At 45.7% G+C, this 23,332-nt stretch overlaps 3 protein-coding genes across 3 annotated transcripts in view; all 3 read left to right on the top strand.

Annotated features, from left to right (window-relative positions):
- The first annotated feature begins 164 nt into the window (after positions 1–164).
- Positions 165–8,023, top strand: sv2 (synaptic vesicle glycoprotein 2). Its single transcript, XM_084477372.1, has 13 exons — positions 165–297; positions 590–688; positions 1,824–1,985; positions 2,578–2,740; positions 2,901–3,022; positions 4,390–4,553; positions 4,872–4,952; positions 5,332–5,415; positions 5,734–5,822; positions 6,083–6,213; positions 6,417–6,512; positions 6,738–6,897; positions 7,190–8,023. The coding sequence occupies exons 1-13, from the start codon at positions 204–206 to the stop codon at positions 7,371–7,373; spliced, it is 1,629 nt and encodes a 542-aa protein (XP_084333498.1). The 5' UTR covers positions 165–203; the 3' UTR covers positions 7,374–8,023.
- Positions 8,024–8,707: 684 nt separating this feature from the next.
- zpd (zona pellucida glycoprotein d) lies at positions 8,708–12,223 on the top strand (the record flags this gene model as incomplete). Its single annotated transcript, XM_084477158.1, has 8 exons — positions 8,708–8,774; positions 9,016–9,224; positions 9,575–9,732; positions 9,878–9,992; positions 10,522–10,649; positions 10,875–11,064; positions 11,482–11,587; positions 12,105–12,223. The coding sequence occupies 8 exons, from the start codon at positions 8,708–8,710 to the stop codon at positions 12,221–12,223; spliced, it is 1,092 nt and encodes a 363-aa protein (XP_084333284.1).
- Positions 12,224–12,699: 476 nt separating this feature from the next.
- Positions 12,700–23,332, top strand: part of mmp15a (matrix metallopeptidase 15a) — a 16,059-nt gene continuing 5,426 nt past the window's right edge. The window contains exons 1-9 of the mRNA XM_084477468.1: positions 12,700–13,399; positions 14,436–14,584; positions 15,785–15,907; positions 16,328–16,686; positions 17,416–17,577; positions 19,461–19,861; positions 20,525–20,663; positions 21,985–22,135; positions 22,683–22,798. Coding sequence (XP_084333594.1) covers positions 13,274–13,399; positions 14,436–14,584; positions 15,785–15,907; positions 16,328–16,686; positions 17,416–17,577; positions 19,461–19,861; positions 20,525–20,663; positions 21,985–22,135; positions 22,683–22,798 — 1,726 coding nt within the window. The 5' untranslated portion in view covers positions 12,700–13,273. The remainder of the gene's footprint in view (positions 13,400–14,435; positions 14,585–15,784; positions 15,908–16,327; positions 16,687–17,415; positions 17,578–19,460; positions 19,862–20,524; positions 20,664–21,984; positions 22,136–22,682; positions 22,799–23,332) is intronic.

Here is a 23,332-nt window from a genome sequence, read left to right as displayed (position 1 = left end):
ACTTCCTGGTTTCCCTGTGGCTTCACTTCACCTAGCTGCTGCGGTTGTTGACGTTCTCGATCTGGAGGCTAGACACACGCACGCACACACGCACACACACTCGTAGCGTACACGTAGATGTCAGGAACACGCTACACGGCCCCGGCTGTGAAGTTCAAATAGCGAAACTTCAACCAAACCACAGACTCTATGAAGACCGCCCGATGTCTCGCCGCGGATGTTCAGAGGACGCGGAAGCCAGGGAAACACTTCTCAACGGCAGGGAGTCGGAGCCAGAAGAAGTGGACTCAGATGGAGGTATATATAACGCTTTATTATGATCATGATCATCAGCCAGCCTCGGGATGCACCACGCTTTGCGGTCCACTGTGGCTGGTTTCTGGCTGGTCTTACCGTTTATCATCCTGTTTAAAAAATGAATTATGCTAAAGTATGACCAACCTGTGTGCGTTAACAACAACTTTTTTAACTGACTACTGTCTGGATGTTGATAAAAAAAAAAACATGGGATACTAGCAATATATGTACAGTATTGTAGGCCTACATTAATGTAAACTGAGTCTGTTTATGCCCGTCTGTCTCTATGCAGGTGAAGACATATTGTATACAAACCCACGCATCGCCACTCACGATGACCAGGGAAGTGCACCAAGAAGGTTAACATATGAGGAGGCAGTTGAAGAAGCAGGTATGTATGTGGGTCTCTGCTGGAAACATTGGTTCCTCATTTCTCAAGCAAGCTTAAGTTATTAATTTAAGCTCCTTTGTTTGGGCTTTGCATGCATTTCTTTTCTTCCGGGAATGATATTTACTTAAATAATATTTGCATAATTCATTTGAATAATAATCTTATTTCTATATTATATTTTTTAGATATTTGTACATGTATGTGTTAGGTTTCTTGCTCAAGGATCCAGGTAAATATCAGATGTCTATGAGGTAATACTATTTATGACTATTTATACAATTGGCCTATAGTAAATATTTATTGGATTTTGCAAACTATACTATTTATGACGTTCATACAGAACAGATTTTTTAAGATAGTTTGTTAATCTATTGGATACATGGAATTCTGTAATATGTTTGTATAAGATATTTAGTAGAACATGATTGTACTGTGACACTGCCACACCAGTCTAATTCAATCATGTGTGTCTTGTCAGCTGTATGTAATTAGGCCTGATCAACTCCTCTTTAAAAACTGAGATCTGAGGAAGGCCAGTTCGGCCGAAACGTTATCACCCAATAAAACCTCGTAACTCGGAGTGTGCGGTACTACTTCTTTCTTTTTCAAGTTTTGGCCCAGGTTGCCAGCACCTCTTGATCTGATGTACGTTTGCATCTCTCCCATAAAATATCAGATGGCAGACATTGGAGTTTGAGCCCAGAACTTAGACGAGTACACTAGTTGACTATCCTGCCAAATGTGGCAGAGCAACTTGTATGGTGGCTCAAACCATTTGAAAACGACAATGCTAATGAAATAACCTTTGTGTTCCAAGGATAAAAGTAACAATTAGGGAAAAATAGGAAAGATTAAAACCTCCTTACAAATGGGAAATTGTAATAGGACAATTCGATTTTCACATTCCATTTCTCAAACTGCCCTTTGTTGATTTTGTTGATTTTTTTTTTTTGCCTTTTCCCTGACCCCCTTGGGGTGGTCAAGGGTCAAAGGGTCCAACTGAGAAGTCACCGCTACGTTTCTCCACGTTGCAATTGTCAATGGTCAAATCAAGTAATATTAGGGACAGAGTTTCCTGTATCTCATCAGGTAAACAGCCTACTGCTTCCTCATCCCCTCTTCCTCATCCCCTCAGGTTTCGGGGTGTTCCACGGGCTGCTGTTGCTGGTGTGTGGCTGGGCCAACGCCAGCGATGCGGTGGAGATCCTGTGCGTGTCTTTCCTGTTGCCCACTGCACGCTGCGACCTGCAGCTCAGCTCCTCCGACATGGGACTGCTGACCGCCAGCATCTTCCTGGGTGAGCACCCTATTCATATACAACTCAGATTCTACACAGCAGCCGCCATTGTGGCGCCAGGTCATAGTGACTCAGCACTTGCTGTCAGTGACCGCAGCATGGGTTGTTGTTGGGTTGGCCTGACGTTGATGACGTTAAGCAATGGCCCCCAGTTACTGTTAAAGGAACGATATATGGATGGTGATCTTAGTGTTATTAAGACGTTAAATAACACGTTTGTTGTATACAATAATACGACTTGCCTACTTCCGGTACTTCCCTGGATTGATGTGTAGACCCCTTATCTCCTATTGAGCCTTTATCTCTGTAGACCAGTGTTTCCTAACCTTGGGGCAGGGTCCCCAGTTGGGGTGGCCTGATATGCATATTTGGTCACAGGGATTGCTAACATATAAGCTATAGATTATAGTTTATAGATAGTATTTTGTGGTACATGGTCATTTCAATCTTTGAAAGGTCTCACAGAGTGGGTTATGGCATTTTTCAATAACATACATTGATCTTGTATGATCAATAAGATCTACTCACTTCTGTGTTTTTTAATAGTAAAACAATAATAACGTAATATTGTAAATAATGTGTTTGTTGATAGGAATGATGGTGGGAGGCTACCTGTGGGGGTACCTGGCTGACCTGAGGGGGCGCAAGAGAGTCTTAATCGTGTCTTTGAGTGTTAACGGTGTGTTTGGTGCTCTGGCCAGCCTGGCCCCATGGTTCTGGCTTTTCCTGCTTATGCGGTTTATCAGTGGTGTTGGGTGAGCACTTCTATGTAACTATTATTATTTATTTATTTATTTTCATTCAAAAGTATTAATTTACCTTCTTCTCTGAGCAGAAGGACTTTACGGATCAGCTCATAGTGTACTCTTTAGTGTACTCTACTTTATCTTTGGTTTCTCTTGGTGTGGTGTCCAGGGTGGGAGGCTCCATCCCTGTCATCTTCTCCTACTTCTCTGAGTTCCTGCCCCGCCTCAGACGAGGAGCCATGATCAGCTCGCTGGCCACCTTCTGGATGGCAGGAAACATCCTGGCTGCAGGTCGGTCCCACATGCTTAAAGCCCATGTTGCAGATTAACCGGAAGTTTCGATTAATGGGTACATAAAGCACTCAAAATAAGTGTGTATATATATGTATGCTGACAGCCCACAACGAGCCAAACATCACCACGGTGGGTGTGCTCTCTCTCGCTCTCGCACGCACGTACACAATAACTCCCAACTTCTCCAACTCCAAGGCTAGGCTTCTTCACTAAGACCACAACCAACCACAACTAACCATGCAGTAGTGCGAAGCCGGGAAGGACACAACGCACAGTCGCACACACTCATCTTATGCACAACAATCAGTTCTATCATCAACATTCAGTCACTGCAAAGATTTAAATAGCCTCTTACCTTAATTTAGAATGGACCTAAAGTGTGTGAGTGATACACTCTGGTTTAGCTTTCGCTTGCTATCCGTTTTTAGTATGACTTCTCAACATTACGTCCTTCTTCTGTTTGGTGCACATGGCTAATTTGCATACGCACACAGGACTGGCTGGCTCCGCTTGGCAAAAAATATTTATATATAACATATTTATCTATGTCCATCTATCAATGCATGTGTCTAGTTTTAATGTGATGTCTTTTGTGTATGTCCAGTCAGACTTCAGTCAGTGGTCTTGTATCCTACTGTCCTGTGTGAGCCGAATCACCAAAATTAATTCCTGATGATTTGTGTCGTTTGGCAATAATAAATACTTGAATAGGCTATCTATCTATCTATCTATCTATCTATCTATCTATCTATCTATCTATCTATCTATCTATCTATCTATCTATCTATCTATCTATATATATATATATATATATATATATATATATATATATATATATATGTATTCTATTTATCTGTATAATCTGCTGAACACTCTCTTACTAGTCTCTACTCTCAAGGGTCTCATTGGGGCTTCAGTCTGTCGTCTCCCCAACGTGACGTCATGCAATGCATTGTGGGGGAAATGAGAATCAATTGCAAACCACTAAAATCGTACCTTCTTTTTCGTATTCAATTCTGTTTTGTGATACACAACAATATTAAATAGAATGGATAACCGTTTAAATGTTTATTACCAACAAGCAAATTGCACAAAAAAAAAAAATGAACCCTGCAACACAGACTTTAAGCTCCTATGCTCCTCCCATCTATGGCAAAGCTTTCCTAGTAGACAACTCTGGTATCGATGTCTGGTCATCGGTTTTGTAACTCTGCCCCTTGCAGTTTCTGGTTTCCGTCCCAGGCTCTGTGCCGTCTCCCCCAAGAAGTTCTGCTATAACATAGTAGTACTGCTGGACCTGAGATTAGATGAATAGTAATTATGTGTGTGTCTGTGTGTGTGCATGTATGTCTTCTTCTTCCCAGGCCTGGCGTGGTGGGTGATTCCTGCGTCCTGGGCTCACGTCCAGCTGGGACCACTGACCATGCAGAGCTGGAGGGTCTTCGTGGTGCTGTGCTCTGTCCCTAGCCTCAGTTCAGCGCTCCTCTTCGGCCTTATGATGCCCGAGAGCCCCAAGTTCCTCATGGAGGTACGTCATGTCTGCTGCCAAGTTGGAGCCTGTTGTAGTGGAGGAGGAGATGGAACTAATATCTAATGTTTGTTATGTAATGTTGTTTATCTAATGGTAGTAATCTAATGGTTGTAATATCTGTTACTTGGGATTTAATGTTTGTGATCCAAATTTTCAGATTTTATGTTTGTTATATCACATTTTTTTAATTGAATGTATTTGATCTAACGTTTGTGTATGTTGATCACAAATGTAATGTTTGTGATCAAACGTTTGTTTTCTTATGTTTGTGATCTCATGTGTGTAATCTAATGAGGGTTATGTTATGTTTGTAAGGCTGGACGGAAGAAGGAGGCGCTCCATGTGTTCCGTGTGATGTTTTCCGTGAACCACTGGAGATCCAGCAAGACCTTTCCGGTACAAAATGAATTCACCCACTTTGGCTGTGTCAACATAGATAGGTTCTCCCATTTCTCCCTGTGACTCTGTCTGCTTTCAGTGCTCATTCCTTCAAGTGAAGCAATAATATATGTACATATGAGGGAGCACTTATTACTGTTTTGTCATGCTGTTTACTTGCTGCGTCTTAGCCTGAACCCAGTCAGGACTAATGGCGACCGCAACAGACAAAAGTGCTTCATCAGCACTGAGGCGGCAATGAAGTAGAAAATGGACAACATTTGTGTAGGCGTGCCTGGGCCTGCCTCTCTCTGGTGTGTGTAATGCTCTGAGTTAGCGACGACCGTGAGCCAGTGAGGAGGGCTCAGAGTGAGCTGTCCTCTGACCTGTTTTCCAGATGTTTGGCCTGGTCACGAGTTCCCCGCGATCACAGACGCGTCAGAGCAGCCAGGCGTCCTGCTGTGGCCGCCTACTGGAAAAGGTAACAGCCCAACAGATGAACACACATTATAGGTCTACAGCAAACACAATGGGATTAGGATGGGAATCTGATTAGGAATTAAGAAACCAGTTAGTTATTCATGTTTTTTATTTTGGACGATATTTTAAAGTTTATTGTATTACACAACGAGCAGTAGTCAATAATATTGGCAATGAAATGCTTAAAATTCCTCCCCAGAATAGTACGAATGAGAAAATAAGATTAAAACATCTTGGAAAAATCACTCACTTTTATAGATGGAAAAAAGCGCTCCACCGATTCTCTTGTAGTCACATGACCGTGTCCTGGATCCTGCAGGGCCTGGCTCCCATCAGACAGATTTTCTCCGGCCCCCTGAGATCCAGGAGTGTGGTCCTGCTGGTTGTCTTCTTCACCATATCCTTCGGGTGAGGGTCCGATAGCTGTGTGTGATGTACTTTTTTAGTTACGTCATTGTCGTATGGCGTCTCTTAAATGTGTGTTATTTTCAGCGTTCATGCCACTGTGCCTTTTAGGTGCTACAGTGGTACTTTATTGGTGTGTGTGTGTGTGTGTGTGTGTGTGTGTGTGTGTGTGTGTGTGTGTGTGTGTGTGTGTGTGTGTGTGTGTGTGTGTGTGTGTGTGTGTGTGTGTGTGTGTGTGTGTGTGTGTGTCTGTGTCTGTGCAGGTACTACGGGCTGTGGATGTGGTTCCCGGAGCTGTTTAAGAGGACTGAAGATGGAGGCTCCCCATGTGCCAACGTGTCTCGCAAGGCCCAGGTCCAGAACCAGTCATCCTGCTACCCGCCCAACACAGCAGGTCAGTACCAGGAGAACACATATATATACACATACATACTGTTTACGAAGTCAGCACAACCACCGTATTGAGATGCATACATACCGTGTCCACCAGATTAAGATGAGACACAAGGTTTATTTTATTGTGCTTTATTGTTATTCTTATAACAATAAAGCTTATTATTTATTATAACTTATTATTTTTTATTCTTCCGATGCCAGTTTATATGGAGGGCTTCATTGTTGCTGCCTCCAACCTACCCGGCAACATCTTCACCATCATCGTGATGGACTGTGTCGGAGGAAAAATTCTGCTCTGTAAGTCTGGCAATATCATACATAAAATGTATAAAAGTAAGAAAGTACATTTGACTTATATAGTTACCTAGTTTTCTGCTTTTATGACTAGTGATTAAAACAATATTTGAACATGACAGAATCATCACTATAATTACCTCATAATAAAGAGTTACTAGGCTAGAGCTATCCTGTGTATAAAATAATCTGGCTTGTGTTCCCACGTTCCTGTTGCTGTGGTCCCAGCCTGCAGTCTGCTGGTGTCCAGTGTGAGTGTGTTCTTCATCTACATGGTCCAGACCAAGGCCGGGAGCCTGGTTCTGTCCTGCATCTTCAGCGGGGTGTCTGTGATCGGCTGGAACGCCCTGGACGTGGTGGGCACGGAGCTCTACCCCACCCAGCTACGGTACAGCCACTGTGCTAGCCTCTTACTGCCTACCGTGTGAAGTTAGCACATCCAGCATTAGCCGCTTGGTGCTAATGCTGATTGTGCAAACGATATGAAAGCTACTTGACGTTTCCTGTGTGTCTTCATAGCTGAGATTTGATAATATGTGCAACCGTGTTTTATTTAGAAGTGACATATTATCTACGACCTGCTAATAATAATTTGCACTTTAATAGCGGCACACCAGTAGCTAGTAAAAGGGTCTCCCACACTGAATTGTACTTAGTTTTGTCCACGTGGCTCTTCACAGATCCTCTGCTCTGGGCTTCTTCACGGGAGTGGGTCGCGTGGCGGCCATCACGGGGAATGTGGTGTTCGGCAGCCTGGTGGACAGTAACTGTGCCGTCCCCATCCTGCTGGTGTCTGCTCTGCTGATGGCCGGGGGTCTGGTGGCCCTCCTGCTCCCCCGGACCAAGCAGACGGAGCTCAGCTGAGGCCTTCCGCTGAGCTCCGGCTCCTCTCCTGCTGGCCAACCTGATATTTATAGATTTTTGTGGATCAAAATGATCCGATGTCGACTACGCATTCCGGATTGTAGGAAGGATTCGATCACCCGGTCGGATCTAGTTTAAAAATTTTAGGGGTGGAAATTCTACCCAATTTTGGAGGATTAAAAAAAACAAAAAACTGATGGGAACATGTTTGAACTCTGCGGCCCTGATGTACGATGTTGCGATACAATCACTCTAGATCTCCACCAAAGAAATCCCCTAGATGCTTCTGTAAACAAGACTATACAACTGTGCCTGCAACTCTGTCTGCTATCAACTCTGTCTCCACACTCCTCAAGCCTTCATCGAAGGGAAAGCAATGTGAAAAACGATGTCATACTTAAATTGATATTTACATATTTACACTTATGTTATAAGTGGTGTACTGTTGACCAGTGTTTGACTTTTGAGAAGTCTAAGAAAATATATTAAGCTCTGCTCCGTCGTAAAAATGTGATCAAAGGTTTTACATTTTAGCACATTGTACTATCATATAACTGCTCTCCGATAATTATATATTCATATATTAATTCACGCTAGGATGTTATTTTCCTGCCTTTCATTTTTAGACACTAATAAATATGTAGGCCTACTTAAAACATCGTGGTACGCAGCTTCTTCATATAATGATCTCTTATGATAGATTCATTAATTAGAAATGTTTTTACAAATCGTATTGAATGTAAACATATAGCTTGACACATACAATAGAGACCATTAAAAACTACAAGGACTTTAAAAATAAGCCCATAATAATATATGGAATAATTATAAAGTTTTGTTGCATGATATGATCACGTGATGCCCTAATCACGTGACGCGGTTCGGACAGGTGTTTTATGATTGGAGGGCGTGACGACAATAAAATCATAGAGGACTCCAACTTGCTCCCTCTTAAATCGTGTAAACAAAACACAAATAGATGATCATCGAAAATAATTCATTCAAATATTAACGTGGATTTTGAATAACATCACCAACTTGCCAATGGCTATTAACAGCATAACGGTTGGTTAACTAAAGGTTGTGCGTGTCGATTCTAACTCCACCTCATGCATATGAACAATGTATTTATTCTTCAAAACAGCTGACCCTGGTGCTCTGCGTTGTCCTCGGGGTAAACCGCGGCGGAGCACTGGGTAAGAAAATCCAGTCCATTAGTGATGAACACTATCGGGCTCATCATATCAATTGTCCTATATAGGACAAATGAAAAGTCTTCTCTCCACCACTAAGGAATCTGCAGTGTAACACACTGCAAGGACCCCGCACGGTGCATGCTGTATCCGAGTGGAACTGTGTGCAAGTGCACCAAAGGGTTCTATGGAGATCAGTGCGATAAAGGTAAGGCTGTCAAATGGTTTGTTTGCATTGTCATTTATTTTAACAATAGCATTGAGCCTAGAGTCATTCAAGATTTTACATTGGCGACAAGGAGTGCATTTTGTAAAAAATACACCTTTCCACGAATCACAACAATGGTTTTAAATGTAATTGGAAATTAAAGTCACAATACATATCCCCACACACATACACACGCACACGCACACACCATATGCCTATGTATATCTTCTCATTTCAACAGACGCCCAACTGAAAGTGCTCTGTGGCAAGAACTTCATAACGATGCGGATGGCTGAGGACTTTTTCAAATACTACAAAGTTCCTCTCGACTCTCTCCGTCTGCCCAACAAGTCCTGCCGGGCCCAGAGGGAGGTGATAGGCGGCGTGCCGTTCTACATGGCCCGGATATCCAAAGAAAAGTATGCTTTGTGTGGAGGCAAGCCACTGGAGGTATGTTGGTAGGCTTACAGGGGCAGGCTGTTCTGGTGGCCAGGGTGTCTGACTCCCACTTGAAAAGTTCCTTAGTAAGATGCCCAACTCCTATTTCTAACCCTTACCTGCCCTTTTATGACCCATCTCACTATTCACTGTCTAACCCCTACCTGCTCCTTAAGGACCTGTCTCTCTAATCACTGTTAGCCCTTTGGATAAAAGCGTCTGTTGAATGACTCAATAGTAAATCGAAATTCAGGAGAGGCTAATTGAGACTGAGATCGACAGTGTTTAATGCTAATTCAAATAAGGGAACATTGCGGTGCATGGAAAAGACGGGAGTATAATTGGGTGTCCTCTTCTTCCAGAAAAACATCACTCACATCGCCTACTCGTTGAGTCTGCTGTCAGCGGCCCAAGTGGTGGGAAATATCGTGCGTGACCCGGTCATCAAGATAGACTACACGTGTGTCTACCCTTACACCCGGAGCGTCAGTCTGGCTTTCCCAGTCATACCCTTAGCCAGGTAGTGTGAATATATGTGTGTGTGTGTGTGTGTGTGTGTGTGTGTGTGTGTGTGTGTGTGTGTGTGTGTGTGTGTGTGTGTGTGTGTGTGTGTGTGTGTGTGTGTGTGTGTGTGTGTGTGGACATCATGCCCTCTGTCTGGCCAGTGAGACGCTGATGCGTATGGAGGAGATGGACGCCAAGGTGGAGATGACTCTGTATACGGATGCCAACTTCACCTCTGCCTACGACCGTGCCCCCACCATCCACCTCAGGAACAAGGTGAGGCCCTGGCGGGGAGGCCCTGGCGTGTAGTTCCCCTCATGGCCTCTTGAGGCTCGTAATTGTAGAATGCAGAATGACCCACCACCATTCAAAGACAATGGGAATTATTTTATTTAAAAATAAAGAGAACTTAAGAAAACTTTTTTTCTCTCAGGTTCGGATCTCAGTTGCTAGTTCATCTCCGTGTAATGTATTTTGAGATGTCATGTTTAATTTCATCAAAAAGTTATAAAAGATTAAATATGAATGACTTTCGGTCAGAGGCCACCGCAAGGTAGCCATTCAATTTCTGCCCTCAATGTGCCAAATATGGATAGTTTCCAATGCTGGGTGCAATAAATCTCAAGCAATCTCTAAGCCTGTAAAGGGAAATCGAGGGGTTTCATAACGGTCGTGAAGCGTGTAACCAATGGATGACAGCACGGATGCACCGTCCATATTCTTTTACAGGATCTGGTGCGACCCCAGGCCCCGCCCACCTAGACACGACCCTGTGCTTGTTTCTCTCTGACCCCGCCTCCCGTAGGTGTACGTGGAGGTGAAGGTGTCGGAGCCCGAGGGTTTCTTCGTGCTGGGAGTGGACGAGTGCTGGGCCACCCAGTCCTCAGAGCCCCACACCACCCAGCAGGCCGTCCACACCCTGCTCCACGGAGGGTCAGTACCAACCAGTACAGACTTGTTTCCTATATTCTACCAAAGAAAATTCCATTCACCCAGATGAGCTCGTCTGCCATCAGTCTTCAAACATTAATCTCAAGTGTGATTCGTAAGACTAGCAGGCGTCATAGCACATCAGAGAGTCATTTAACAGCCATGAAACGCTCTATAGCAACGTCAATATGACCAGTAGACATTCCCTCCCCCTCTCGGTTCTCCAAGGTGCATGACCGACGACACCGTCACCATTCTGCACCAGAACGCGAGCACGGGCCTGGGGGGTCGGAGCGAAGACGGTTCTCTGATGCGGTTCTCCTTCGACATGTTCCGCTTCGTGTCGGAGCCCCACGACCTCTACCTGCACTGCTCCATACAGCTGTGTGAGCCCGAAGACCACGCACTCTGCACCCCCGTAAGACCCGCCTCACTCCTTCACTCGACCTGCTAGGGCTCTATAACCACTCATACCACAAGCGTTGTTTGAATACTTGATGCTGATTGGTCAATAACTTTCTAACGGTGTGTACTCGTTTTCAATGATGGGAAACCTTTAACAGTTCCGAACCGTGAATGCGCTACAAATCCGACATTATTAACAACAACGGTTACTTGCTGAATGTCATGTGTGAGGCTCTTAATTAACGAAACAATATTAATTGATCTCTGTGTGTATAACAGATTCATATCGCTGTCCTTTTGCAACTTAATGTTACATGAATTATGTTTAGACTTGACCGGATGTGCCGTGTATGGTGGTTCGCTCAGTTGTCTAAACGCATCTGTATTGTTTTTTGCTATTTTATGTTGTTGTGTGTTGTTTTGTTTTCAGAGCTGTAAATCCATCATCAAGCGTGAGGCGATGAGGGCTGACAATGCCCACGGCCTGCTGTCTTACGGACCAATCAGAGTAGAGATGCCCAACTCACCGCATCCCAGTAAGGGCCAATCACAGACTCGCATTTTACATTTACATTCAGTCGTTGAGCAGCCTTAGTGAGGCTCAGAACCACCACAAACAATCAATATTGGAATCGGCTGTCTTTCTTTATAATGAATTGTGTAAAATAAAGTTTGTTTTAATTTCCTGTGATGAAACAAAGGCTGGATTTTCGATTTTTGGCAGGTATAGATATAACCTGTTAATAAGGAATAGAGATGGGACCTTAAGTTGTTACCGGGCAGGATAGTGTTGTGGTTAGGGTGTTGTGAGCCCCAGCCCAAAGGTTCTTGGTTTGAACCCCAATATGTGAAGTCTATCTGTAGGCAGAGTAAGATGCCTCTATCCCCTACCTGCTCCATAACGACAAGTATCTTAGCAAATCGTTTACTTAGTCGCTGCAATGAGGCGTCTGTTAATGACTAAAGTGTAATAAGTGTAATTCACCTTTGTGCTTCTGTAGGGGTCGTTTTGTGTTTTTGTTGTGACACCAAACGTACTGTGTGTGTGAGAAGGTCTGCTGAAGATGGTGGTTCTGCCCCTGGCTGGAATCTGGACCCTGGGCCTCTTCCTCCTCATCCTCCTCATCGTCGCGAAGGCAGGCCGCAGGAGGAGAGATGACACAGTTCATTGAATATGTCTCACAGCTGCAATAAAACATACACAAACACCCAGCCTCACCAGTCCTCTATCTTAAACAATTGATGTAAACCTTCAAAGCAGGACATAGGAATTGTTCAGGATTGTTCATTTCGGTGCAGTGGTTGTTGCTGTAGCGGCCTCTAGCCACCAGATAGCAGCGTTGGGCTTGGTTTGTACTAAATATAATCTTGGTTTATTTCGCCTCCTTTCTGTGGATTGTGGAATGCTAATTAAACACACGTTTTAATGTATTTAGTCGAACTAAAGACCATCACATAAACCAAAACTTGAAACTGTGGCTGAAAAAAGTATGTATCTGCAATTGACACCATTCACTTTAATTAACTGTTGCCTGTCCTTAGCTATTTCCCACTAACACCAAAAGGGGGCGACATGGTCTCTGTGATCGCTGATGTGGGTATGGCTTATTATGTGTGGAACATGTTCATTGCCAAAGGAAATCTTTTGTTCGCCACAATTCATTATGCTGCGCTGAAAACATCCATTAACAGGGACTTCCAAGTCTTCCTAAATGGTTTACCAGCATTTGGTCGGTCTGCCGTAATGGTTCGTATCAGTTTACGGCCAAAAATCCAGGGTGTGTGAGTGACTGAAGAGGGCTCGAAACTTGTTGCACATTTCTGATCCGACCCTGTTCGCTTCAAAGTCGGACCTTCTTCAAGATCAGCCATTGCGGACGTCAAAGCGGACAGGCTTCGGGGGTCCTCTGTATCGATCATTATTTCTGATAATCACAGGGTCAATGGACGAGCGCTTTAAGTAATAGTTTGAAAGAGCAATGGATTAACACTTGGAACTACGCTGATGTTTTTGAAGGACTTATTTAGAAAGCGTCTGGATATTTAACAATCTTCTGATCATTAAGACATTGAGCGCCGATTCCATAATGGGAAGACAAAGCGTGTTGGTGCAAATGCGACTCTGTTAAAGTCAAGTTGATTACTATTCGATACTTTGAATTCCTATATTTGTAAATAAATCTGGGTCGCCCGGCATCGTGATCCTGTCCCAACATCTGGAGATGTGGGCTCCCCGTCCCAGAAGCGCCTGTCCCGAGACCTTGAAGCAGACCCTGAGGGCGCTGGTGCTGCTCCTCTGCCTCTTACTGGTCTCCAGCTCAGAAGATCAGGAGGGAATCAATGCCGAGGTATGTAGTGTGTCAGTGTCACACCCATAAATCATCAATATATGAACAATAAACGTTAGTGAATTATGATTGTCTATTTGGTCATATGCATTTGTTATGAATAATGAATTATCAACCTTCCAGTGTTTATTTTATGCTTGTGGTGCTTAATGGTTTTATTGCAATGATGGCTCCGAAGGTGTGTTGTTGACCTTTTGACTCCGAATCGCTCAGAGGTCAAGTGCAGCTCAGGCCAGGCCAAGTATAGTCCCACAGGCCACAATACTGATGCGAACCTTACATCTGCAAAGAAAGATGCAGGTCAAACCTAAACTAAACGTTTGAGCTCCATGTCCTTCCAACCAGGTATCAACCATCAGCCTCCCTGGGCAAGTCAGTTTGTTAGAGTGAGCTTAGCCTGAGGCAATTGTTTATTATTGGCTGACTCGAACAGTGGTTGGGGGTGAAGGGTATTTGCTGCATGTGTTTCTCTGAAACAATAAAAAATGGGCTTCTGGAATGCATGGATGCCTTCAGGCATGATGGACTCATAAGAAGAGTCTCTCTTGACAAAGGCAGTGGCTCCCTCGTAAACACAGTACTTAGGGCCTTTGTATGGCTGGGCATGTTTCTTCTGTGTGTTATTATGTGTGGAGACTTACAGGCATTTAAAAGGGTTAATTACACACACATGCTTGACTAAACAGGCCCATTACTGACGTGTTGAGATCGCTCTTCAGGCCAGTGATTTGCAGGCATCTCCTTCCAACCGTGCTCCATTCTGGCTCCTCGCTCTCTTTTTTTCATCGCACCTCTTCTACTCTTCCTCGCACCTGCTAGTGCTTTCCTCACCTTGTCTCTTCGCTTTCATGAAAAATGTGTCTCTTATCCTAATCCACCTTTATAAACAGCCATCTTCAATCTTCCCTTTTAATCTCCTTTTACAAATATGAGCCATTCGTTTCCATTTGCTTTTGCACCCGTTGAAGTATTTCGATTTTTGTTGTGGCCTTTCCACACTAAAGCATCTCTCCCTCTCTCCTCCTTGGTACGGTAGTCATGGTTACGTCAGTTCGGCTACCTGTCTCAGGCCAGCAGGCAGATGTCCACCATGCACTCCTCCCAGGTGCTGTCCAATGCCATCGCAGACATGCAGCGCTTCTACGGCCTGCAGGTCACCGGGGAGATGGACCCCGCCACCGTCAGGTCTGAGACACACATGCACACACGCACACACAACACACACACACACACACACACACACACACACACACACACACACACACACACACACACACACACACACACACACACACACAATGCGACAATGCAACAATACTACTTAAACACTACTTACTATTACACTCCCCTGCTACAATTGAAGTCAACTACAATATGGTGTACTATTACTATTACATGCTGTAATACACATGAGCATCCATGCTGTGTGGAGGTTGTATTTGCCACTCAAGATGACGCATAAATCTGAATGCCACCACTTGGGCTTTCGTGCTTATGTATGTGTTTTAAGTGCTTTTCTTGTGGATCTTGTGGATATTTTCTACAGCGTTGACAGGCTTTTGTTATTTTTTCAGTTGGGGAATTCTTCTTCTTTCATATATGTGTGGATGTCAATGGAAAAATAGGACTCAATCTCGTATTATAGTGTTATTGTTTCACTTTCAGTTTGAAGCTCAGTGGTTTCTTCCTCTCCACATTATTTGTTTTGAGAGTTCCCATTTGACATTTTGGGACCTTTCGGACCAAAGAGTTTTAGCCCAAGACACAGAGGCAGCCAACTCCCGCCCTTATTGTGCCAAATACGGTGCAAACTTGGCAAATGTAAAACCTTTGTATTGTTGTTTGGTGGCCCCTAAAGATGTTAAGAGGGAAACATTAAAGTGTTAAGAGGGAAGTCAAAAGGGATATTGGGTGTGTTCTTGAGGTTGGCAGTAACATGTGGTGTACCACTTGTATCCAACGGCGTTGGTTAGGTCAGCAGTAAACTTGTCCCGGATATGAACACCAGCACCGGGTCTATAAACCGTTAAGTACCAAAATGCAGTGCATGCTGGGAAAAGTGTGCAAGTTGGAATATTTTAAAGAATGTGTCATCAGTCCAACCTTTTTAGTGTTAAAAGTTTTTGGAGTGCTGTTCCAGAAAGCTTTGTTGATTGTTCGCTGATGCATCTGGGGGGCTTATAGGTAGGCTTGGGGCTCTGGGAATCAAACCTAGAACCTGCTGATGACAAGCTGTTCAGTTCGAGGAGCTCCACTATTAGCTCTGCCATTAGTCCTGCTGTTGCTAAACACAACCATCACAATGTATACTTATTACAGACGTGTGTGTGTGTGTGTGTGTGTGTGTGTGTGTGTGTGTGTGTGTGTGTGTGCGTGCGTGTGCAGGGCCATGCGTCGGCCCCGGTGTGGTCTACCTGACAGGAGGCCGGGGGAGGTCCAGCAGGGTTCCAGAAGGAGACGATACACTCTGACGGGACAGCAGTGGGACAAAGACCACCTCACCTACAGGTTATTATTTTCCTTTTTATTTGTATATTTTTTATTTATGTGTCTCATTCTTGTATTTTTTTATTTCAATTAAATGTTTTGTATCTCTTACTTGTATCTTATCATTCCTTGTCTTTTGCTTCATTTAAATCAACCCTTTTATCTTTTGATTCCTCATAATGATTGAATAAATGATTGGACAGGCTTGTTACAGGCCTGCGACAGCCACAGATACCAGATTTCTTTTCCCAGAGCATTCAATTTACTTAATGCTGTCTGTAATGTAAAGACAATTTCAACTATAACTAATATGATAAGAATTGCTCCTAAAATGAATTGCCTACACTAGCTGTAATATTATTATTATCGTTATCATTATTATTATTTTTAATATAACCTCTTTGGACCTCCCTTGCCCCTGCTTCACCTCTGACTCCTCAGCCTGCTGAAGCAGAATATTCCGGCCTCCCTGGGGGAGGGACGTACGTCCGCCGCCCTCCGCAGGGCCTTTGATGTCTGGAGCAAGGCCACGCCCCTCACCTTCCAGGAAGTACCCGCCCAGGACAACAACGACCACAACAACAACAACAACGGCGGCGTCGTCAGCAGCAACGGCAGCACCTCGGCGCCGCTGGCCGACATCCTGCTGCTGTTCGCCTCCGGTTTCCACGGCGACATGTCCCTGTTCGACGGGGAGGGGGGGTCCCTGGCCCACGCCTACTACCCCGGCCCGGGAATGGGGGGCGACACCCACTTTGACGCTGACGAGCCCTGGACCCTGGACCACCAGGACCCCACAGGTCAGCCTGCTGGGGGGGGTAGATTTGCATAGCAGTCGGCTGGGTGTTATGTGTTATGTAATATTTGAATCGGACTATACAGAACCTAACCCCCTCCCTCCTCCTTTCTGACCAATCACACACAATGTTCACAATTCCGTCGTCTGCAGAGATTTCTGCAGAAATCTTGTCTTGAAAGTGCGAGGACTGCGTTTGTAGGTTTTTCACAAAACAAAAACAAGAGTTCACAAAACATATTATTCGTAGGTGCACTGTTCTAAGGCCCCCGATATTATTAAGGCAAAATCTAAATTGGCTTGTTAGCATCTAGCGACGGCCATGATGCCTGTTTGTGAATCCCTGTCCGTAGTCACCAGTGTGTAGTTCCTCTCCCGGCCTGTAGGTGGTACGCGGTGGTCAGATGCAGAGTGATCGGCCACCACTCCAAACGCTCAGTTATGGTTCCATGTCGATGCAACGCAATGACCACGCAGACGCTTCGCCGCAGTCGTGAACCTGTTTTGGTTCTGCGTCAGCAGCCCTATCTGCTGCGTCGCCTCGACACGAGGTTGAAAATTTTGGGAGGCGCACGTCAGGCCCTTGCGGTGAACACAAGGAGGGTCCGCAAGGACGTAATAACCCCTTGCGTCGACGTGGAACCATAACTAAGCCTTAAGTCAACCGAAATAAATGTGATGTCCTTCTTGGAATTACAAAGCCGCTGAGCGACTGTCTGACCCCTTCCTCCAGGTATAGACCTGTTCCTGGTGGCCGTCCATGAGCTGGGCCACGCCCTGGGGCTGGAGCACTCGGACCACCCGGACGCCGTCATGGCTCCGTTCTACAACTGGACCCCCACACACAACTTCACCCTGTCCCCGGACGACCGCACCGCCATTCAGTACATCTATGGTGGGGTTTCGTGCACTCACACACATACACATGCACGCACGCACAAATGCAGATACACACATGCACGCGCACACACGCACTCACGCACGCGCGCGCGCACACACGCACACACGCACGCACGCACGCACGCACGCGCACACACACACACACACACACACACACACACACACACACACACACACACACACACACACACACACACACACACACACACACACACACACACACACAGGCACACAATGCTTGTGTGTGTCATGCAGACACACACAAGGCATTTATGTAATTGCAGTGTGCAATGTTACAGCTGGTGGCTACTATTGTTCCTTTAAGGTTAAAAGTGCTACTTTCCTTATTTACAGATGTGGCCTCCAAATCCAGACATGAGTCAAACTATCTCTTTGAACAAACTGTGATCCTGTTATTATGTCATTTCCACAATAATAGGTGATAGCTGAAACCGAAAACATGTGTAAACATGTATGTGTCTGTCCATACTGTTATATATACATTTATTCACACACACACACACACACACACACACACACACACACACACACACACACACACACAGTACATGATGTATAACTCTGTACCCTATATTCCATAGAGAGCATACTTAATGATGCTTGGCGACATGCTGCTCAGACTTTCCTAGAAAGAATGTCAAGCTGTGTGTGTGTGTGTGTCTGGAAATGTGTGTGTGTGTGTGTGTGTGTGTGTAGTATTCGTCGGTTTACATTGTACGTCAACATCAGCTAACTGCCAAAGTAGCTGGTTTATATTTTCTATTCTTGTAACAAATTTTTGTTCTAGTTTTCTCGACACTGTCTTCCGGAAGCAAATACATTTTTTCTTGGATGGCGAAGGAACCTCAAGATAATTCATGAACACGAGAGGAAACACAACACCTACCTAACCTAATACCCAAACTTCACTGTGTCTAAAAATACCTGAACTAACCCTAACCCAAACTCTTAACCTAGCCATCTCTAACCTTATACCTAAACCAAACCATTTGACCATTTTACCTCAAATGAGCAATTCATTAATTTCGACCTTTACCTAAAATAAATTTTCAAGGCCATGCCAGGAAAATGTTCTCGGCTTTGCTTGCATCTTAAAGTCTTAACGGCAAAAACGAAAGAAAACAAGGGTCCTAGAAATTCAGTCCTAGGAGTACGGCCCTAAAACTGCAGCAGGAGTATTTCAGTATCAACGTCAAGGGGAGAATCCCTACCCAGCATGCAACAGTGACCCTATTGTATACGTCTGAATGTATACATATGCTAGTGTTGACACTCTGACTAGTGTTGTGTGCTGTTTTCTGCCCACAGACCAAAGAATGAGACAGGCGTTCTGATTGGCTGGTAATCTGAGCACTTGAGTCGGTTCTTCAGTGACTGCCAGACATGTCTAACATGCCTGCTGTATGAGCGCTTTGATAGCGACCAGCATTGCTTCATACACCCAGCGTTTGACCTTTGACCCGTTCGGATTACATAACTAGATGTGTATGTGTGTGTCTGTCTCTTTGTGTCGCTTAGCAACTCGTAGGGATTCTGCTCCCGGAACAGACAGAGCGGAAACGTGCAATTTGTGTGTGTGTGTGTATGTGTATGCGTATGTGTGTGTGTTTGTGTGTGTGAAGGCACTGAAGAGACAGATCTTCACTGAGGGAGGGGGTGGACGGGTCGAGGGGAGTTAGGAGAAGAAGGATTTATTTTTCTCTATTCCAAAGCAGCAGCTGGGAATCCATCTCGGCACAGCTGGAAGGGGATTGGCTCGCCAAGACAAGCGCCGCACAAGTCTTATTCATAACTCTCCTCTTCACCGCTGCTTTCCCAAGTCTGATCCATATCACTCCTACATGTCTCCTCCGCCAGGCCCGCCCCGTGCAACCAACGCCCCGCCCACCTCGGCTCCGCCCCCGGACAGTGAACCCGACCGCCCCGCCTCCGTCGCCCCTCCGGAAGTGGAGCCCACCGCAGCGTCTCCCCGGGACCCGCCGGCCCCGCCCCCGCGGGCCCCCACCCGACGGCCTCCGACAGAGCCCAGCACCCGCGGCCCTGACCTCCGAACCCCGGAGCCTCCCAGGCCCACCGTCCCAGAGGCCCGGCCGCCGCCCGTCACCCCGGCGATGACACCGGAAGACCCCCCCCTCCCTCCTCAGCCTCCCGCCGAGCCCCCCCGGCCCCCGAAGCGCCCGGACCACGTGGCCCCGGACATCTGCGAGGGCGACTTTGACTCGGTGACCGTCCTGAGGGGAGAGATGTTTGTCTTCAAGGTGAGGCTTCCCACGGAAACAGATGAGATGGGATGCCGGACGAAAGATCGGTCAGATAAGATTATACTTTATTGATCTCAGACAGGACATTGAGATTCGTGTAAGCCGATGTAATCTTTCGTTGACCATGGATCCGTTTGCTGTTTTGTCCGATTGGACATTTCCAAAATCCTGCTAAAACGTTGCACTATGACATGTAGATGTGATCGCTGATCCCGCTGTGTAAAAGAGTAGCGCCGGACTCAGGGCAGTATAACCTTGGGAGACGAGAAGAGGAAGTTGTAAACATTACAAACCTCTGTGTGTTGTCGTGCCTTGCTGCTCTCTGCTGTTTGCTTGACCTTCGACCCCTACGTTCCCCTTACCTTTCTAAATAACATGATTTAGGGTGTCTGAACCCTTTGCTTACAGCAGCGAAGGAACACAACAGGAAGTAAGGGATTAGTCATTGGATGAATAACGATGACATGGACATTCAGTCTGTTCTTCTGTGTTCTCGTTAAGTAGTGGATCATGTTTCTAAAAGGTGGATCTCTGTGTTGTGGTGCGGAGGGACTAACTCTAACAGGGGGATTTGCTTTTTTCGTTGAGCACTTTGTGTTGCTGTTTGTCCCGGATCGCTCTATCAATAAAGTTTAATGGATTGATGGGTTACTCATGCAGGGTCGCTGGTTCTGGCGTGTCCGTAGGAACCGGGTCCTGGACAACTACCCCATGCCCATCTCCGTCTTCTGGAACGGGTTACCCGATGACATCGACGCTGCGTACGAACGCCATGATGGGAAATTTGTCTTCTTCAAAGGTCTGTGTGAGGTGTAAACCAACCAGTCGCTCACAACAAACAAGCTAAACAACCAATCTCAACGGACGTTCACTTACATAGCCGATCACCAAATCACTAACTCACAGATTCAACAGCCTTTCCTGAACCAAAAATATTATATATTCATTTGTCGCTTATATAAGTATTACATCAATAAAAAGACATATTGAGATAGTTAAAATGCTCCAAGCCAGTTAACATAAAATAACTACTAAACAGCCAAAATAACTTGTTCAACAGCCAGTCCTAATCAGAAACACGTCTAACTTCCTTGCGCTAACAAATAGCTGCGTGGCACTGTCAAACACTTCTACAGAAAAAACACTCTGACGCCGTATTATGATTCAGTACAGCTGGCAACATCTGGCCCTGATTCACTGTTTGTTTCCATGACTGTTTTCAGAGAGAGAGAGAGAGAGAGAGAGGTTGAGAGAGAGAGAGAGCGAGGTTAAGAGGGAGAGAGAGAGAGAGAGGTTAAGAGAGAGAGAGAGAGTTTAAGAGGGAGAGAGACTGGTTTAAGGAGAGAGGGATAGCGATTCTTCATGAGCCAGCTCGTTTTATGTCCCATCAAACTTCGAAAGTTGAGATGTTAATTATTCAACAGCTCAAACCTTTCAGGCACACAGACACATGGACACACAAACATACACTCACTCACTCACTCATTTGAAAGCCGAGCATGAAGGTAAATCTGATGGTATGGTTTGGATAGGTTACTAGTCTAATTGTGGGTGTGCCTGCGTAGCTAAGTGAACATGCCTGTGAGACTTCTGGCCAGGGGTTCTGCAACATCATTAACACGACAGATTTCTGGTCTGACAACTGGTCCACTATGGTCAGGACACTCTCCTGATTAGGTAGCTTTGACTGCCAGCTCAAAGTTTCCGGGTTCGATTCCGGGTTCGATTACCTGTCGGCGTCCCTGTGCAAGATGCCCTAACCCCTATCGGCTCCTTGAAGAACAGTTCCTGTCTTCATCGTAGCCGTTTCTCCTTGCTTCACGCAAATATCCCCTTACCAAAGATTTAATTGTTAATTGTTCCCTCTGGGAGCACGCCCTGTGGAACACATGCTGTACAACGGCAAGTTTACGCAAGGCCGGCGGCGAAGCCAGCACTTGTTGTTTCCACTCAAAGCGTCTGATCAGCAGTCATTCGTCATCGGTTTGCTTACTGCGGACACACAGGGTTTGGTGTTCACGGTTAACTTGTTGCTTTGCTGATCCATAGTGTGAGAGTGTTGAGCCTGATGGTCCTCATGCCCCGACCCGCTCCCCCACCCGCTCCCCCACCCCCTGCAGGACAGCAGTACTGGGTGTTCCGGGAGGCTGACGTGTTACCCGGGTACCCCCAGCCCCTGCGGTCGTACGGCCGCGGACTCCCCGAGGACCGCATCGACACGGTGATCTGGTGGGAGCCCAACGAGCACACCTACTTCTTCAAGGGAGACAGGTACGCACACAGACCGGCACGCACGCAGACAGACAGGAGGGAGAGACAGGGACGCACGCAGGCAGACAGGAGGGAGACGGGTGCGCACACAGACTGGCATGCACGCAGACAGACAGGGGAGGGAGTAGGGTACGCACGCATACTGGCACGCACGCAGACAGACAGGAGAGAGAGAGACAGGGACGCACGCACGCAGACAGACAGGAGAGAGAGAGACAGGGACGCACGCAGGCAGACAGGAGGGTGGCGGGTACGCACACAGCCTGGCATGGACGCAGACAGACCTGAAGAGGGACGCACAGACAGCTACACAGACAGCTAGGTAGACGAGTATGGAGAGAGATTGGACGACAGACAGTGGATATCTAAGAACATTCCCGTAACAAAAAAATCTGAAAATAAATTAAATATAAATCATAAAACATGTCGGCATGTTGTAGAAAATTTGCAATTTTTCAACGTTGCAAACCATTTCATTCTGCATCGTTTGTGACTCTGTTTGTGTGTGTGTGTGTGTGTGTGTGTGTGTGTGTGTGTGTGTGTGTAGATACTGGAGGTACCACGAGGAGACCAGACAGACTGACAAGGACTTCCCCAAAGCGCTGAGCCGCTGGGGGAAGATCCCCTCGTCTCCGCGGGGGGTGTTCCTAAGCGACGACGGAGGTGAGACACACCCCCAACTAGGGCCAGAAGTTAAAGTGTAATTCTGGCGAAAATTGAACCAAATAAGCCCTATCAAATAAGCCCTCCAGACCCTTTTTTCGTTGATTATCGAGTATAAGAGTTTAACCGGCACAATGTTTGGCTTCCATGTTATTGGCTAGGGGCACCGTGGAACGCTTCCAAATTTGCATTTTTTTAACCACTAATATAGCTCAAAAAAGCACCAAACCTCTGCAGTAGCATGATTAGGGTCCCTACACATAAAATGAAGCATCAACAACTTAGTTAGCATAGCGGGAGTTTATTAAAAAAGACTGTTTTAAAAAAGCCTTACCCGTAGGTCCATGTTTCCAGGAATTCCACACAAGTCGATTACCGGCTACCGTAAATAATATAATAGAGATGCAAACAAATTTAAAACAGCCAAGCATCAAGAGGGTAGATTGTTAAGTTAAATTTGTTGGCGCCTCTATAGTCATGTCAATGTGCCCCTAGCCAATAACATGGAAGCCAAACATTGCGCCGGTTAAACTC

This window comes from Micromesistius poutassou, assembly GCF_964030765.1.
Source record: "Micromesistius poutassou genome assembly, chromosome: 13".
Classification (NCBI taxonomy): domain Eukaryota; kingdom Metazoa; phylum Chordata; class Actinopteri; order Gadiformes; family Gadidae; genus Micromesistius; species Micromesistius poutassou.
This window is presented reverse-complemented; position numbering and strand designations above follow the sequence as displayed.